This window comes from Hyperolius riggenbachi, chromosome 4 (assembly GCF_040937935.1).
Source record: "Hyperolius riggenbachi isolate aHypRig1 chromosome 4, aHypRig1.pri, whole genome shotgun sequence".
NCBI classification, from domain to species: domain Eukaryota; kingdom Metazoa; phylum Chordata; class Amphibia; order Anura; family Hyperoliidae; genus Hyperolius; species Hyperolius riggenbachi.
This window is the reverse complement of record NC_090649.1, coordinates 465,364,446-465,383,496: the sequence shown is the minus strand read 5'-3', so window position 1 is coordinate 465,383,496 and position 19,051 is coordinate 465,364,446. Positions and strand designations below refer to the sequence as shown.

At 45.2% G+C, this 19,051-nt stretch overlaps 1 protein-coding gene across 4 annotated transcripts in view; it reads right to left on the bottom strand.

Annotated features, from left to right (window-relative positions):
• DNAH14 (dynein axonemal heavy chain 14) overlaps positions 1-19,051 on the bottom strand; it is a 237,921-nt gene that overhangs the window by 60,778 nt on the left and 158,092 nt on the right. For all 4 annotated transcript variants that reach the window (XM_068232854.1, XM_068232855.1, XM_068232856.1 and 1 more), the window contains 12 exons: positions 18,738-18,870; positions 17,382-17,458; positions 15,404-15,591; positions 12,976-13,104; positions 10,257-10,397; positions 9,007-9,174; positions 5,582-5,752; positions 4,201-4,374; positions 2,732-2,818; positions 2,454-2,651; positions 2,197-2,358; positions 141-332 (listed from right to left, as the gene is read on the bottom strand). In XM_068232854.1, the coding sequence (XP_068088955.1) occupies positions 141-332; positions 2,197-2,358; positions 2,454-2,651; positions 2,732-2,818; positions 4,201-4,374; positions 5,582-5,752; positions 9,007-9,174; positions 10,257-10,397; positions 12,976-13,104; positions 15,404-15,591; positions 17,382-17,458; positions 18,738-18,870 (1,820 nt within the window). The remainder of the gene's footprint in view (positions 1-140; positions 333-2,196; positions 2,359-2,453; positions 2,652-2,731; positions 2,819-4,200; positions 4,375-5,581; positions 5,753-9,006; positions 9,175-10,256; positions 10,398-12,975; positions 13,105-15,403; positions 15,592-17,381; positions 17,459-18,737; positions 18,871-19,051) is intronic.

Below are 19,051 nucleotides of genomic sequence, written 5' to 3'. Positions count from 1 at the left end.
TGGCGATCAGTTAAGCACATTGACTCTTTAATGTATCTGAGATCTGGAAAATGGCATTATTATCGCAGGGCTGTTCACCCTTTACAAACAGGCTCTTTATTTTGGAATGGGGAGACCCTTTAATGATGCAAACAACTCACCAGGTTATGATGCAGCAGGTCGTGTTCGGTGATGTAACTAGTGACCACACTGCAGAGGGCTTCCTCTGGCCATTCGTCATACCAGTCGATGGTGCAGCAGTTCACCAGAGACGGGTGAGAGCGGCAGTGCTCACGGAATGTCTGTCCCGCAGGGCTCAGTGCTAAGACCACGTGCAGCTTAGAGCGAACTCGCTGTAACAAAAGAAAACAGTAGCAGTGTAAAATATCAATGGGGACAAACTGCAGCAGTTCAGAGACAGGTGAGAGTGGCAGTGCTCACAGAATGTCTGTCCCACAGGGTTCAGTGCTAAGACCATGTGCAGCTTAGAGCGGACTCGCTGTAGGGAAGGAAAACAGCAGTAGTGTAACAGATCAATGGGAACAGATACCAAGATGAGGAGATCCTAAATTTGCAAATATTCAATCACATTAAATCACCCAGGTTCATATCAGACCACACGAAAACACTATAGAATTAATACTTCTGTGATGGTAACTCTGGGGACTTGAGGTAACAACACAGTGACTGAGTGACATTTCTGGCTTGATTCACTAAGACAAATAGCATGCATTATTGGAGTTAACACACCTTATCAGAGATAACACGCCATATCCGAGTTAACATTCCTTATCAGAGATAACATACCTTATCAAAGTTAACTCACCTTATCAAAGTTAACACGCCTTATCAGAAAAAGCATAGCGAGCGCTACAAACCCGCAGGGGCTCAGGGCAGGATGAGTGGAGCTCTTGTCATTGATTTCAACGTTTTTATTACACTTTCATGTGAACCACGCATAGAAGACAACATCTTTATTCTCAAACGCATGAGCAGTACATGGTAAGTCACTCTACAGCCCATATCGCCTAGAAGGATCTCCTGGCTATGCTTCCTAGGATTCGGGTCCCAAAGGAAAAGGTATAAGCAGGAAGTTTTGAATTTTCCTTTTTTTCCCCCAACTTTTTGTTTATTTTTCAAAAGAAAACTTTTTGAACATCAAGGAATATCAAATGTACAATAATTATAAATGAAGAACATTAACCAGAAGTCAATATTAAGCCAATGAGTACAAAGAAGGATGAAATACTTAAGAGGGCCTGGAAATACTTGCTCCAGGACAAACTAAACAACAGCGCTACAGGAGAAATGGTAGAAGAGAAATGAACGGCATAGAGCCTGTTTAGGGTTTTCGAGGAAAGATTTAGAACTTGCAGTGGCCGGTTGGAATGGGGATGAATAGTCCACCAGATAGGTAGACAGAAATAACAGATAGTTGAAGAAAATAAAGTCATTATGGTGAATTAGTAAAGTAGGGTGGAGGAAGTGCTCCAAAAATCTTGTACAGTAGTAATCAATAAATAATAAAAAGAAAGCTTACCTCCAAGTAAGGATAAACTATACATGAGGTAAAATGTTATTTATTGGGCAGACACTAAGAGAACACATTTCACAGATTGCAGTCCACTTCCTCAGATCAGTAAAAACAGGTGCCTGCAACGAACACAAGGAAGCGGACTGCGATCCATGAAACCGGTTATATTTTAGTGTCTGTCCAATAAATTACATTGTAACCCATGTATAGGCGGTTGTCCTTACTTGAAGGTAAGCTTTCTGTTTTATTATTTATTTACTATACAAGTTTTTTGGGTGCCTCCTCCACCCTACTTTACTAGTTCTACAAAACCTCCACCCCCCATTGTAATGGGGTGCAGTTTTTTTTACTCAAACATTTTCAACTTTCTACAATATTTTTGCCAGTGCAGTCCATCCAGCTGAAGGACCTAAGATTGTGAGGATGGGTTTTCCTCAATAGCTATTGCACTGCTGTTGCGAATGTTGCAACCCACCTTTGTGAGTATTACTCTACAGACTTACTGTACTTATTTAACTAGGTACCTTAACCTACTACACCATAAGGGTCTCCTGGAGTCTCTCTTTTTTCTTATCTCCTCTGGAAGGTCCTTGAAACCCTGCAGAACCCAACCCCTGTTTCTCGTGAATTAGAAGGTGGGGATTAGAACATCAGATGTTTCCACAAGTAGATGTTTGCCCTACCTGCAGGAAGAAAGCCAGCATGGACTGCGCACTGTCCGACATGTTGGCCTCTACAGCTTCTGTCTTCAGCTCCACAAACAGACCATCCAGTTCCTCCTTGTCAAACAGGTCGGGGACCTCTCCTGAGTTCAGGATGCTGTTTATGTCTTCAAGGAAAGAGTCCTGAATGAGAAGAAGAAAGGCACTTATATATTATTTCAAAGCCAACTGAACTATCATGGGATGAGAGTTGAGGCGAGACTGTGTGAGTCCATTACCTTAATGATGTCAGAGCCCCTAATGAGAAGCACCACATTCTTGCCATGCAGTCCAGCTTCCTTGTAGACTTTCTTCAGCTCCTCTCGGAATTCCGTGAGGCCATAGCTCTGTGTGACTGACAGACGGAAGAGCTTACAGTCTGATATGTAGCAGGCCAGGGCTGCACTGCTCAGTTTACCTGTTCCATCCAAGCCAACCTGCACAAACAGAAGTCATCCAGTAAGACAATGTACACTTCCCTCCTGGGTGACCTGATGTAGAAGGACAGAGTCCTCACCATAAGTAAGTGGCCTCCAGGTTGCCGGAACACTCTGGCCGCTCTGATGATATGCTGGACAGCTTCAGCAAAGAAGACATAAGTATCCTGCAGGAGACAACAGAAAACTATAGTACAGCAAACACCAGTTCTATTGCAGCATCATCTTCCATAGCACTGACAGATATAACGAGATATAAGAAAACAAAAAGTGATGGGAATTGGGGTGTGTGGCCTGCGTTGAGGGGTGGAGTTTAGGGTGCCTACAAGATTCTGAGGTGTAAGCCAGTCCTGTAGTTCTCTCATCTCTGCTGCTCGCTAAGAAAGAAGGAGGGGCTTCCTGAGACTTCACAGAAGAGTCCGTATTAAAGTGAACTGAGCACCATTTTTAGCACCCAGGGTATTTCATCAGTGATGCACTGGGAGACATCATCTCGGAGCTCACTCCAACCTGAATTATCGCAAATACTTTCTGTTTTAAGAAAGCAAACTTTTGTTTTCCATGCATTTTAGTAAGGGGGGTTTTGGACCATTGTAGCCCCTTACACACTCCAATAAGTTCTGGTTCTCCATGAGTTTGTTGGTTAGTCTGTACCTCTGGGTTTTTCAAGTCCTACTCCATAGAGCCAAATTAATCCATGCCATGCACTGCTGAGGATCAACCAATCCAAAACAGTCAGTATGCATGTTGGATTATTATGCCTCTGTGCTAATTACAAGCTGAGAAATCATTGCATTCCAGTGGATCTGGAGGTGTGTCTAGTTTCTTAGGACGACAATGGTTAATATGCATTTATTCAGCAGTGATGCACTGGGGGACATCTCGGAGCTCACTCCAACCTGAATTATCGCAAATACTTTCTGTTTTAAGAAAGCAAACTTTTGTTTTCCATGCATTTTAGTAAGACGGCTTTTTGGACCATTATAGCCCCTTACACACTCCAATGAGTTCTGGTTCTCCATGAGTTTGTTGGTTAGTCTGTACCTGGGTATTTGAACAGCACATTATAAATGCACATTAACAATGTGACTCATTACAAAAAAAAATCCATTTTACCTCTTTGTTTTACATTAAAATGTTAGAGGCTTTTATTGCTCTACTTGTGTGGCTTGCAATCAGTAGAAAGAGCAGGCAGATAAGGACTGCTGTAATTATCAGTAGCAATTAGCAAACAAAAGCTTTCATCAGCAGTGTGTGTGTGTGTGTGTGTGTGTGTGTGTGTGTGTGTGTGTGTGTTGGGGGGCTTGTGGGAATGGACACTGTACTTCAAACAGGTCGCACTTGATTACATTCACACCTTCCTCTGGATAAATGAGGGTAGAGGGAAGGGGAGGGGGGGGGGGGGGGAATTGCAGCTCCTAAACCCATTAGAAACCAGGACAAACTGCAGAAAAAAAGCTGCTTGTATCCCTTAAAGGCCCATTCTGTCTACTTAGCTTGGAACACCATTCATCTGAAGTCACCAAACAGCACAGGCACAGATACTCACTCCAGAGCTGGCCGAGGTCATCCTCATCTTCATTCGGAACTCCTCCAGCTTAGACACCAGCTGTTTCTGGCCTGTGATTGGTCGGTACACTCTGCTCTTTGCTGCTGAATTTGTTTCAAGAAAGTCAACAAACTGGATGGGATCACTCATGAGTTTCTCCTTCGACCGGGAAATCTAGACAGAAGAAAATTTAAACTGAATCATGGTAAAAAAAGTAAATATTTAAGATGGGAAGACCAAACAAAACAATCACATACACAGAGGAAAGATTTTATAATGGGAAAATTCTCTATAAATGAATATTGTAGAAAATAAGCAATTTTATGCATTGTGTCACTACAGGTCCTCTTTAAGAAGAGGTTTACAAAAATCCTTTTGGAGTACAATCTTTCCTTTCTCAACAAAAATTGCCGACTTTCATCACACGCATTGTAATCTAAATATCTAAATATAAAAATGAACATAACGCAGTGTTTGGCAATTGGCCAAAAACGAGGTGAGTGGACTTTAAAAGACAGGCAGGTGCAGCGATGTCTATGCCCTGATGAAGGGAGGCGTATACCTCCTGAAACGTAGGCTATTGGCTCAAGATAGAGTGACGTCACTTCAGGACTTCCGGCCCGGGTCCCGCAGCCAGCTCCACGCTGTATCTTACTGTAAATGCCACTCCTGGCTTGAAATTGCGGCTGGACCGCTCTGTCAGTGGAAGCGGAGCATTTTTTTTAAAGTGCCTTATTGAGATTATAAACAGAGCAACTGCTGGCCATAGACTTCAATTGGAGTATCCAGAATTATGGTGTTCTGAGTAAACGAAGTTGTGGACATGGTTTTAATGGCAATCAAACATTTTTTGAGATAGCATGCATGGCTAGATTCAATACTTTTTGTAGTTTTTATTGATTTTTTTAAATCTTAATTTTAATAAGAGATAGAACAGTTGTTTAGTTTTTTTGAGGTACAGCAAGCAGTATGTAGTGAGTGCATGAAGTTTATGCATACTAAGCTTGTGTGTGGACTTCGGGACAGAATACAGCGGTGTTTCTTGTTTATTATACGAGACTAATTTTAGTGCAATAAACAATCAATGTTTCAGTCTGAATATAAGCGCAGGAGATTGTATATGTATATAAATACGGTTTACAGACGCCCGACTTACGAACGACCCGCCAATACGAACGGCCCGATCCCATCGCGATGATGTCATTTCCGTGTGGGAAGTTTGAAGAAGCGGTTTCAAACATCCCAACTTAAGAACGGATTCAAGTTAAGAACAAATCTACAGTCCCTATCTCGTTCTTTAACTGGGGACTACCTGTATATCACTTTTTCAAATCAGAACAAGCAGGGTGGATGATCACCAGGCCTCTTTGTTTTAACTTACCTTGAAATAGTTGTGCAGTTCATCTGACAGACATTGGTAGAAGATCTCTCTGTCTTGCAGGCCCACAAGGCGATCGTGGAATACACGAGTGGCCTCATGAATGAGCAGTTGGGCTGCCATTTCCTTGGTGACGATGACTGATTCACTGGCCTGTAGCAAGCCCTGCAGAACCTATAGAGGGTTTAATAGCAGAAATGTTAAATATTGCCTCCTCTTCCTACAAACTAAAACAGCGAACCAGGGGCCTGATACATAAGGTGGCTGTACCCAGTGGATAAATTATTGCTTGCTACCACACCATAACCAGATAAACCTCTTACATGAGACGGTGCAATGACACCAAGCACCACTCCTTATTTGATGCAGCCACTTTTATAACTACCAGAGCCTATGAGTTCAGAAACCACTAAGCATAAGCTTACCAGGGTGCTCAACAAGCTTAGCCTCAATCAAAGGTAATGAGTATAGAGAGATCCAGTTAGTACATAGGTCCCCCTCTACTCTGATTAGCAGTGCCTTCTGTCTGTCAGCAGTGAGGTAAGAAGGAGGAAGAGGGGATTTGCTTTAAAGGGGAACTGAAGTAAGAGGTATACGGAGGCTGCCATATTTATTTCCTTTTAATCAATACCAGTTGCCTGGCAACCCTGCTGATCCTCTGCCTCTAATACTATTAGCCATAGCCCCTGAACAAGCATGCAGCAGATCAGGTGTTTCAGACTTTAAAGTCAGATCTGACAAGACTAGCTGCATGCTTGTTTCTGGTGTTATTCAGATACTTCTGCAGAGAAACAGACCAGCAGGGCTGCCAGGCAACTGGTATGGATTAAAAGGAAATAAATATGGCAGCCTCCGTATACCTCTTACTTCAGTTCCCCTTTGAGTGGGGTGGAAATACTTCAAAATAACAAAAAAACTGTGCCCATTGGTCGGCACAGGAGGTCCTCAGACACTCCAAGGCCTAGACTATGTGGTAGTGAAAAATTACAGGTGCCTTCTCACAGACTCTGTCTAGGAGGATTGTCTAGGAGTACCAGTCTAGCCCTGCCCTCTGCCCTACGCAGGCGTCCAGACCACTCCATTCCTCACATAACAGGGCAGGTAGAAGGTTTTTGTATACTTTAAAGGGATACTTAAAGGGATACTGTAGGGGGGTCGGGGGAAAATGAGTTGAAGTTACCCGGGGCTTCTAATGGTCCCCCACAGACATCCTGTGCCCGCGCAGCCACTCCCCACTGCTCTGGCCGCGCCTCTGGTTCACTTCTGGAATTTCAGACTTTAAAGTCTGAAAACCACTGCACCTGCGTTGCCGTGTCCTCGCTTCCCCTGATGTCACCAGGAGCGCACGGCGCAGGCCCAGACCATACTGGGCCTGCGCAGTACACTCCTGGTGACATCAGGGGAAGTGAGGACACAGCTACGCAGGCGCAGTGGTTTTCAGACTTTAAAGTCTGAAATTCCAGAAGTGAACCAGAGGCGGGGCCGGAGCATTGGGGAGTGGCTGCACGGGCACAGGATGTCTGTGGGGGTCCATTAGAAGCCCTGGGTAACTTCAACTCATTTTCCCCGACCCCCCTACAGTATCCCTTTAAGCCCCGATTTGAAAAAATCATTTTTACTTACCTGGGGATTCTACCAGCCGCATGCAGCCATCCTGTGCCCTCGCAGTCACTCACGGATCCTCCGTTCCCTCACCGCCAGCTAGTTTCGTTTTTGCCGACAGGCCTGGCCACACGTAGCCTTCTTCGTGTTCCCTTCCGCAATAGCGTCCTAAGCCTACACAGGGCGCTATTGTGGACGGGAACGCAAAGAAGGGGTCACGTGGCCAGGCCTGCGCAGACACGGTAAGCCTGACAGTGAGAACCTAACTAGCTGGCGGTGGGGGGACTGGAGGATCCGTGAGTGGCTGCGAGGGCACGGGACAGCTGCAGGGGGCTGGTAGAAGCCCAGGTAAGTAAAAATTATTTTTTAATCGAGGATCAAGTATCTCTAATGTAATTATGCAATCATTTTCTACATACTTTAATCTTCCAGCATTTTCCTCTGTTACCTTTTTTCCCCCTTATTTTTTATTCTGTTCTTCTTATCACTAACTTCTCCTATTCTTCATATATCTTGCTGGATTGCCACAATCCACCAAATTTTCTGCCGAGGCCTAGATTATGGTGGGATACATACACAGTGCGCCCCTCTGAGGGACAGTTGGTAACGTGACTTGTATAATGTTATTTAGATGTCCATGCTATTATTGTTATTATTATTCAGTATTTATATATCGCCAACATCTTCTGCAGTGCTGTACAGAATATATTATTTTGTCACATAGCTATCCCTCAGAGCTCACAATCTTATCCCTACCATAGTCACGTCTATGTATGTATCGTGTAGTGTATGTATCATAGTCTAGGGCCAATGTAGGGGGAAAGCCAATTAACCACCTGCCGACCGCGCACTCATAACGCACGTCGGCAAAGTGGTAGCTGCAGGACCAGCGATGCACATCTGCGTCGCCGGCTGCAGGCTAATTAATCAGGAAACAGCCGCTTCCTGTCAATTCACGGCGGGGGGCTCCGTGAATAGCCTGCGGGCCGCCGATCGCGGCTCGCAGGCTAAATGTAAACACAAGCGGAAATAATCCGCTTTGTTTACATTTGTACAACTCTGCTAACAGTAGCAGCGTTGTACTAGATCAGCGATCCCCGGCCAATCAGCGGCCGGGGATCGCTGTCACATAACAGGCAGGAGCCTGTTAGAGGCTGCACAGGACAGATCCGTTCCTGTGCAGCCTCCGATCTCCGGGGCAGGGAGGGAGGAGAGGAGGAATCCTGCGGTGGAGGGGGCTTTGAGGTGCCCCCCCCCCCCCCGCCAGCCACACGCAGGCAGGAGCAATCAGACCCCCCCAGCACATCATCCCCCTAGTGTGGAAAAAAGGGGGGCGATCTGGTCGCTTTGCCTGGTATTTGATCTGTGCTGGGGGCTGTAGAGCCCACCCAGCACAGATCTTAGAAATCAGTGCTGATCCTTAAGGGGGGGGTAAAGGCTGGGTCTTCAAGTGGTTAATGTATCTGTATGTTTTGAGTATGTGGGAGGAACTGGAATGCCCGGAGGAAACCCACACAAAAACAGGGAGAACAAACTCAGTGCAGATAGTTCCCTGGCTGGGATGTGAACCAGGGACTCAGCGCTGCAAGGCGAAAGTACGCTGCATCTGGCTGGTAACTAATATCTACCACTAACTATTTCCAGCCTGGAAGACAACTTTATTTACAAACTTTTGCCACCTAACAAGAGATCTGTTTTTTATAAAACAGGAGTCCATTTTTATTGAAACCAGGCTGGGATTGCTGGATGTATTTCAGGATCTCGTATGATCTGTAAGGATGACCCACTGATGATGAAAAAGGCCCGATGTGACGACAGACAGTTACCTTAAACAGATCCCTGAGATTGAAGGTATAGTGACACTTGGCAGGGGTTGGTAACAAGCTGTGACAAGTCCTGTAGTAAATGGCAATAGCGCAGGATGACAGCGACTCTCTACACTTCTGAATGTCCGCCAGAAAGTTATGGTTCAGCAGAAAAGATCCCAACTGGACCTGATAAAAGACAATCACATACATTTCAGTTACCGCTTTATTCTGGGATTTTTACACATTTCATCTAATTTATATCTAATCATCCCTGCCCTCCTACCTGGCTTAAACAATGTACATCCCAACCTCAAAAAAAATGATCCATACCCACCTACGGGGCATCTAAACTCTGGGGAGTCATGTGACTGCTTCCTCCTGGCCACTTCAGCTGAAACTGTACTGTCCTGACACCAATCCCTACCACAAACCCCAGGGCCACATCCCAGGAACCTCTGCACCAATCTGATGATGCCATAAGTCCCCCCCCCCCCCCCGCCATATTCCACAGCGGCGTACAGAGTCTGTGTGTGTGTGTACATATACACACACTGTATGGTTTTTTTTCTCCAATTTTTTTTTGGGGGGGGGGGGGGGGGATTTGGGAGAGAGGAAACTGGAGTGCCTGGAGGAAACCCGCGCAAACCCGGTGAGAATATAAAAACTCCTTGCAGATATTGCCCTGGCTGGGAAACAGACCGGCGACCCAGCACTGCAAGGCAAGAGTGCTAATCACTATGACTACACCGCTGTGCGCCCTGTACACTAGAGGGCACCCCAGGCCTTTGGCTGGAGAACAAGCCCTGCAAGACAAGAGTGCCAAGCATGCTGGCATAGTTATAGAGGAAGAGGAACGCGCTCTCGCCTTGCAGTGCTGCGTCTCAGAGAAAAGGCCTGGGGTGCCCTTCAGTGTGCAGGGCGCAATACTGCACACTTTGTATTTATGAAGTTCAGTGCAGTGAAGAGCATGGAATATTTTGGCTTTTTAAGTGCCGGGGAAGGGGGCATGGGTGGGTGGGGGGCGGTTCTCGGGTTGTTGTGCCTGGGGAACCATATAGGTCAGAAACTACCTTGCATTGTGCACTCACTGACTTGAGTAGTGCATTATCACTCTCTCCCTCGACTGGTAATTTTTCTCCCGGACCCTGGGAAAGATATTATTTTAAGGCACACATAAAAGCAGTTAATCCTGCCTATCTGTTCCTGTACATAATTAATATTCTCCACTCAGTTCTTTACTCTCTATAAATCTTGCAGTGGTTGCTTACCTGGAATATGTGCTGCAATGCCTGCACCGAGGGGTGCGGCAGGGCGAACATGCAGAAGTGTTTCAGCAGACGAGGGCTTATGTCATTCCTACCTCCACCAGGGGGTGCACAAGCAGCAATGAGAGAGACATCCTGGATGGTCTGCAGAGAACCGGGAGCAAGAAGATTATAGGCTTAAAGTGAACTTGAACTGAAATTTGGAACAAAAGTTAGATACTTACCTCAGTAGATGTAAGCCTTTGGATACACCTGAGGCTTCCTCCATCGTCCTCAACCCCACCCACCCTGCACCGTGATCCTCTAAAGAGCTAGTTGAATTTGCACTCACGGCCGAGCTCCCCTCCGTCTCCTTCTTCTGAGCATGAGTGGCTTCGTGCTACTGCGCAGGTGCGGACTGTATTAATGCATGCGCAGTACGGCCATGATTATACGTGGAGAACATCCCGGTGAGCTGTGGTGGAGTCGAGGAGGACATAGGAAGCCTCTGAATCATCTCTGGATCTTAGTAAGTATATAACTTTTCTTTTAATTACAGGTTTGCTTTAAAGTAAACCTGTGAAGAAAAAAAAAACAAGGCCTAACCTTTAGAGAAAAACATTTCTTTGTTACAGCTGATACAAATCCTGGAATTAATCTGCACTGTTTCCACTTCCCGGTTCAAATGAGCTTATCTGCCGTGGCAGTCATGTGACATATGGGAGAGATCAAATTACACCTTGAGGGGGAATAAGATAGGCTAAACTCTCTAAATGCATACAGGGTGCATTTCTCTATGTTGTCTTTTTTTTTTTTTTACCTCAGTAGAAGTCACCGCTCACCTCCTCCTCTTGCCGGGCCCCCCTGGTAGGTCATGGGGTACAGGCGCCTGACACAATGGAGAGAAGACACAGGAGGTCCCATTGGTCATCTGAGAAACGAACGCTGCTACCACCATGCATTCGACCAAGAGCTTTTAAACAAGATCTTTCCAGCACCATAGGATGTTCATCTCGATCAATTTTGAATGGAAATTACGATCAATATGAGGGTTGGGATGAAAGCGCCGAAAAGATATGGATGTTAAGACTTTAAAACATAACGTATAAACAAGAGGTAATCTCTTAACCCTCCAGAAAACATAGACACCGGTTTAACTTTTAAAATATTTATTCCAAAAAATTGACGTGTTTCACAGGTCATAAAGTGTAGAGAAACCGAGAGCCCAATATAGTGTAGTATGTTAAGCATAAATGAAATAAAGGTTATCGTGAGAAAATTATACTCACAAACATGGGTTACCACAAAGGCAACCACTGTATAGGCAGGTGAGGAGATTAGACCTGTCCTCACTCAGGGATAAGAAGTCGCTCTCTGTAGATGCGAAAGGGGGTAGATCACCCCTCCACCAGGGGTGGACACGGTATAGCAGTAGGAAAACAGAGGCGCCAGCAGGATAAAAGCGGATAAAAACTTTAAAATTTGCTGGGAGGAAGTGGTGGACTTACCTCCATAAAGCAGACACGAAAGACTGTCTGAATAGTAGCAATCACATTTATTAAATAGTACCCCAAAAAAGTGCAACGCGTTTCGCAGGCCCAGCCCGCTTCATCAGGCAATAAACATGGGGACAAAACAGAATTTCGGCATTAGCAGGTGTAGCGCCTCAGTTAGGCGCTGAGGCGCTACACCTGCTAATGCCGAAATTCTGTTTTGTCCCCATGTTTATTGCCTGATGAAGCGGGCTGGGCCTGCGAAACGCGTTGCACTTTTTTGGGGTACTATTTAATAAATGTGATTGCTACTATTCAGACAGTCTTTCGTGTCTGCTTTATGGAGGTAAGTCCACCACTTCCTCCCAGCAAATTTTAAAGTTTTTATCCGCTTTTATTCTGCTGGCGCCTCTGTTTTCCTACTGCTTCACAGGTCATGGCCCGCTTCCTCAAAGGAATAAAAAAAATGACTAAGCAGCACAAGGAGCAGAATGCAGGCACCTCTATAAATGATTACGATTGGGTGGCCACGTTGCAGTATTGATCTTTGAGAGATCCGATCATTGTGATTGAATCTTGCAGATATCAATGCTGAAATGGAGTAATGAATGGGCACCCTTTACCGGGTTTCTTCTAGCCTACCAATAGCTGAAAACAATATAATCATATCACCAGAGAAAAAGCAGATCCAAGCTGGCAAAAAATGAATTTAAAGAGAACCCGAGGTGGGATTTAATGATGTTAGTGGGGCACAGAGGCTGGTTGTGCACACTATCACCAGCCTCTGTTGCCCTATAGTGTGCGCCCCCAGGACCCCATGTGATCTGCTGTCCCCAGCGCCGTGCTAGCGAGGCTGTTTACATGTAACTGTCTGTTAGCGCCGCTCCTCCGCCTCCTCTGTATCGGCGCTACCCGCCCGCGTCCCTTTCCTCCAATCAGCGGGAGAGAATGTACGCGGGCGGGTAGCGCCGATATAGAGGAGGCGGATCAGCGGCGCTGACAGACAGTCACAGGTAAACAGCCTGTTGGCGACACGCTGTGTGTCGCTAGCACGGCGCTAGGGATAGCAGAGCGCAGGGGGGTCCTGGGGGCACACCATAGGGCAACAGAGGCTGGTGATAGTGTGCACAACCAGCCTCTGTGCCCCACTAACATCATTAAATCCCACCTCGGGTTCTCTTTAAGAGTGGCAAGTTAGGCTGTTACAAAAAAAATACATGTGTGACTAGTTCTCTTTAAAAGGTACCCACCTTCCAGGCAAGCGATTTCGTGTCGTAGAAGCCGCCAAGCTCTAGAAACTGACGGATCAGCTCCAGCGGGGGTTGTGCGCCATATTGTTCCGGGTTGGGCATATTCAGATCGTCCATAAATACTGCCAACTAATAGAAAATCACGTGTTAAAGACAAATAATTACCCCACATTATTTATGCTACTGCAGTCAACTTACAGCTAAGGAGTGATGCTGGTCAATGAGAATCTAATCATTCCATACTGATGCAAATGTTAGGCTAATTTTTACATGTATTATTGCAGTTTGCAAATGGGCCAATCAAGCGGAGCAGCTGTTATCAGCATTTCAAGTGGACAAAGACATCTAGCGATGAATGGGCAAATCGACCATCGAATCTAATCAGAGAGAGACTTGTTGGCTGGCCATACACCGCAGGCCGCTTCTCCATAGATTCCAGCATGAACTCTATTGGGAATCGGCCTAGCGGCACCCCGAAGTGTTTCATGTCCCCCCGTGATTCTACTCATTGCGGAAAGTGGCATAATACAGGTAGAACATACACAGCAAATAGCAAAATAAATCCTCAAACCATACTCATAGTTAAAATAGCAAAAATGATATTTACAACAAACAAATTGGTTATATCAAAAGGTAATTAACCCATTAGTAGCTTCAAAGGAATTATCTTGTTTGATATGAGTGCACTGCTTTTGACTTCCGCTGGCAGAACTCCTCGTGCTGTGAATTGTTGGAATGCTTTGATCTCTCTCTACTAGCAGAAAATACAGAAACTAAAAGCAGAATTCCTCTATTATTGTCTTACACTGCCCCTAGTGACAGGTGGCCATACATACACATTACAGCAGTACTCATTAGTAGCAAGGAAATGTAACAAAGAAGAAATAAAAAAAATGTGCTAAGATAAATTGGCCTGGAGCAATTGCAGGCCTCTAAATAAGTTGGCTGCTAAATGGTTAAAAGTGCATTGGATGGCCACCCTGCCACACATAACCCCACCCAGTGCACTCAAATAGCATACATACAATGGCTGTATATTGAGGATGTTAGATTGAGGTGGCTGGATAGTGTAATGGTTAAGGGCTTTGCCTCTGACACAGTAGACCAGAGTTTGAATCTCGGCTCTGCCTGTTCAGTAAGCCAGCACCTATTCAATGAGCAGAACTTGGGCAAGGCTCCTTAACACTGCTACTGCCTATAGAGCACGTCCTAGTGGCTGCAGCTCTGGCGCTTTGAGTCCGCAGGAGAAAAGCAGAATATAAATGTTATGTGTCTTGTCTTGATCCAACACCAGATTGTATGATGATTTTACAGGTTGTCAAATACAATGCAGTTATGAGTTGCACAGCTTCTCCTTGATCCAATCAATTAGAAATGTTGCCGTTGGAGCTTGACAACAACTCAAAATCAGGGATCATCAGAAAGCCAATAACAGGAGCACATCAACAAGCAGCAAAGCAGAATGGCCTCAAAGCAAAGCGTATGCAGCAAAGCAGGACACTTGCACCCTTCAGATTTTGACTGTATTCTGTAAGTGTCAGCAACATAGGAGAAAAGTAATTTATAGTGCATCTTACTCTAGAAACGTACTTCAGATAAGTATGTATACACGTATTTTCAATGTAGTGGTCCTTTAAAGGAGCATTAACAAACCAAGTGTTCTAAAATGACAATGTACAAATGTCTAAGTAGCTGTGTGAACATTTTCCTACTTTTCATGTTAAATATCAGAGGCAAAAATTGTAATTCATTGTGTGTAGATTTTAGGTACATTTGGAATGTCTCATTTGCAAAGGTGAGTCTCTGCAGTCTGACATCCTAAGAACAGTGTAATAATGAAGCAGAGTTATGTGAAAACAAAAGCCTGTCAGGTATCACTCACACACTTACAAATGTTTATGTTGCACATAAGATACATTTCCTCTGCTCTCTGTGAGAGAAAGCTCAGCCTGTCTCTGACTGAGCTCTCTGCACACACAGGGTTAACAGATGCATTGTGAGGGTATTCCCCCTCCCCTCATGGTTCAAGTTAGATTAGAGACGACTTCGGACAGAAAAGTGCGAAAGGAATTAGATAACCGTAAACAGAGAGATAAGGATTCAAATGAATACACCCGTACTTAGCAGCACTTCCCAAACATTTCCTATCTCAATCGAAAAAACATGTTAAATCGATAGTGTTCCTTTAAGGGTGCTGCCTTTAATGTAGTGTTCGAGCCAGGCCAGGGTTCATATCTCGGCTCAAGCCAGTACATCAAAAAGTAAGGAGTCTTTGGGCAAGGCTTCCCAAAGCTCCAAGTCGCCTAAGTCCACAAAGAGAAAAGTGTCATATAAATGTTATATGTCTTGGCTAATGTTGTAGATGTAGTCTAGTATCAGAGTGTTAATCTTCATGCAGTGTCCATGTAAGAACACTAGATCTTGTTACCTGTTTAGACCGTGGTGCCCCTAGAGTATCTCGGCCCCTCTTCACCAGCTTGCCCAGGATTTGGCCCTGGATTCTGCCTGGGATGGTGTGCGGTCCGAGCTGCACAGTAGAAACAATCAACTGGCTCTGCTTCCGATAGTCACTGGCGGACATCCTCCCCTCCGACAAAACTCCAGCAATGGACCCTTCTGTAAAACATGACTACGTATTTACTCTAAAGGTGCCCACTAATGATCCAACCTTTTTTGTCCAATCTTACCCTTTGTTTGTAATATAAGGCACTGCAGGGAGAGGTGGCAGCGCTTCCCAAAGCCGGCTGCATCTGAATGATTACCAGCACAGGTGTGGGCAGAGCCTAATCATAGACAGAGTACACATCTTCATCCCCACTGTCTCAGCGCGTTGTGTCCTTTCTCCATGCTGCCGTGGGCGGGGCCGATGGGGAGAGCCTCCTGCCAACTAGACTGCAGACAGTGTGTTCACTAGTGACGTACACAGGTACTGGTACAACACACAGACGTAGTGTCACTGTGACCTGCTGCGCTGCAGTGACGTCAGGCACTGGCAGCAATGTGCGCAGCCATAGTGACCAGGTCGTCTCGCGATGGGCTCATGTGGTGGCCCCCCTGGGAGTGGTGACGCTGTGCAGGTGCACAGATGGCACATGCCTAAGGCTGCCCTGGTTGTCAACTAGGGACATTCCCAAATAATTTGGAAGAAAGAAGGGTCTGACTGGTTACATTTAGGGCAGCCTGAACTAGCATGCAGCTACCCTGATGGGAATTTGATACGCCTGGTGTAAAATGTACAGTTTTGTAAGTCTTTCACCTACACAAGGTCAGACTCGATTTGCAGCCGATTGAGCTTCCTGCCAACGCCTCTTCCTCTAACTCTACACCGTTATTCTTCCATTTGGCACAGCATTATAATTCTTAATAAAACCTGCACAGTTACACTATGTGTAAATGGTTCCTTAGAACTCTTGGGAACTGCAGTGCCGACATCTCTGCCCATAAGCTTCAATGTAGTTCATTTACAAAACTTTAATAATGAACTACTTGATCATACCTTACTTATTTTGTGCCCTAGCTGTTAGGGTGCGTACAAATGCCCAATTTTCATAGGGGAATAAATGGCCAATTTTACCACCTCCATGTAGTACGAGCGCCAACAGATTTTAAATACTTTGAGCTGACTGTGTAATTAAAGTGAACCTCCAGACCAAAAATCTACTCAGCAGCACTGAAAAGGCTTGGTATTTCTTTAACAGCTTCACAGCATCATACCTTTGTTTTTCTTACCAAAGCCTTATTAGTAGCTGCACAGAAGCTAAGCTCCGTCCCATCAAAGAAAACTGCCCGGGCTTTTTTCCCCTGCAGCTGTGCAAACCATGATGGGATTTCCTATGTTGTTATTCACGTTGCCTAGCAACTGCGAGGAATGGTCAGGACACAGGACAGTTGGAACTGTGTCTCATGCTCCCTGTCACCTCCTTTCAACCAAAAAGATGGCTGCTCCCATTAAATCACAAACATCTGCCTGTTCTTTTAAAACAGGGTGGGTAAGAGATTATATTACCTATCTATTTTAATTAACATAACTAATGTAACTTAATGACGGTATGTTTGATTAGGCTGAAGTTCCTCTTTAAGCTCTCATACTACATAAAAGTGGTAAAATTGGCTTAGCATTGGCCAATCTAAACTGGAAGAGTGTATGCACCCTAATGATAGATAATCCATGGATGGGAAAACAGATGACAGAAAATTCATGAAAAACAGATAACGGGATAAACAGATGAGGAGAGCTAATTAATGGAATAAAAATTTAAGGAGTGAAAATTCGGTATCAGGAAAAAAGGGTGCAGGAATACTTATGGTAAAAAACCTCCATAAGCACCTATGATAAAAGCCGTGATTTGAGGCAAAGAAAGTTAATGTGGGCACACAACAGCGCCTGGTATCAGTTACAGTCTTACCGATCTCTTCAGCAGATAACGCTGCGTCTCCATCCTCTCCAGACACCGATGTGATCGCGGTAATGTTCTGCAGAAGGCTACAAATATACAACACAACCAGTCACATGAGGTGAGCCTGTTCACACTGACACAAACAGAGGCGTAACTACAAACCATGGGGCTCCCCAGCAAAGCTTTGATGAGGCCCTCTTAAGGTTTACAACCCTTTCCTTGCCTCCCCATGGTGACCCCTTACCGCATGAGGTTCCATCATACAAGGGTGATAAAACAAGTGTGATCTTCACACCCATAATCTGGAGTATGAGAGGAAGGGAAGGTTAGTGGTTGGGGTCCCCCTAAACCTCTGAGCCCCCCTGCAGTCGCAAGGCCGGATTTATACTTTTTCCAGCACTAGGCCAAGTACCGTATGTTGGGGCACCAATTTCATGTGCCTAAAAGCCCCTCCCATTCTATCTGCAGCCCCCTCTCTTCAATGTGTACCATCCATTTAATGCAGTTCCTCTCTTTCATGTAGAACTCCCTGGGCCATCAGCTTCCCTTTTCATGTGTCCCCCATCCGCCCTCTTAAAGTGTAACTGTCAGGCATAAAATAAAAAATCAATTCTTTATTTTTATCTGGTAAACAAGTCATAAGGATGCTAACCAGGCAATCCAATAGTTAAGATCACTATTACTTTTTTTGTTGATAAATGATCATTTCCCAGTTTCCCTGACTCTTATTTGGTACATTGCCACACACAAGAAGTTGCAGGGCATGCTGGGTTGTCTTTTTTTGCTTCTTTACTCAGACTAGCTCTCAGATTTAACTAATGCAGCCTGATTGGCTGAAGCCTCTTTCCGTCCTGTTTTCCCCTCCCACACCTCTTTTCCACTCTGATTGGCCAATATTTCTCATGCTGGGACAATGCACTTTCTACTGCAGAGCTGGGTGGGAGTGTCTGAAGACGAGGAGGGTGGGCAATGCATACACAGACAGAGTACGGGAGGAAATCAGGATTGGCTTCAAGATAGACACAGTTAAAATAGAGAATCCTAAAAAGGATTTTCTCTTTTTTTACTATAGAAAAATCACTAAAATCAAAACGTGGACAGTGCAATACATACATTATGTAAGTAGAGCAAGTATTTATCTACTTATATTTGTGTTTTTTTTCTGAGATAGTATAGCTGACAGCTCCTCTTTAAGCTGCAGCTGCTCATGGCCTGGGCCTTTGTGGCCTTTCAAGAAATCCAGCCCTGGCAGGAGCTGCTCCCCCCAGTTACGCCCCTGGACACAAAAGCAATGCTATGTACACATGCCGCTTTGAACTTGGCCGTGGCGGATGATAAAGACCGCCTCTGCCAAGCACACAATACCTGACAGTCCGGGACTCGTTGAATAAGAAGACGTCCCCCAGCACAGTTCCGGCTTTCGCTGCCAGCCCTCCAGGCTTCTGGAGTCTCTCAAGCATATTCTGGATCAGCGTGGATTTCCCGACTCCAGAGTCCCCTACAGATGCAGAAGACAGGCGGAGAATGACGGAGTAGCCCAGGGAAAAGACAGACATTGGCCTCAATTCACTAAGCTTATCTCCTCTGTAAGAACGTTTCTAGAGTTGTCACCATGGTGATGAGGCATGTCGTTTTCAGGAAACATTTTACCTCAGGCAAACCTAAAGTTAACTCTTCTG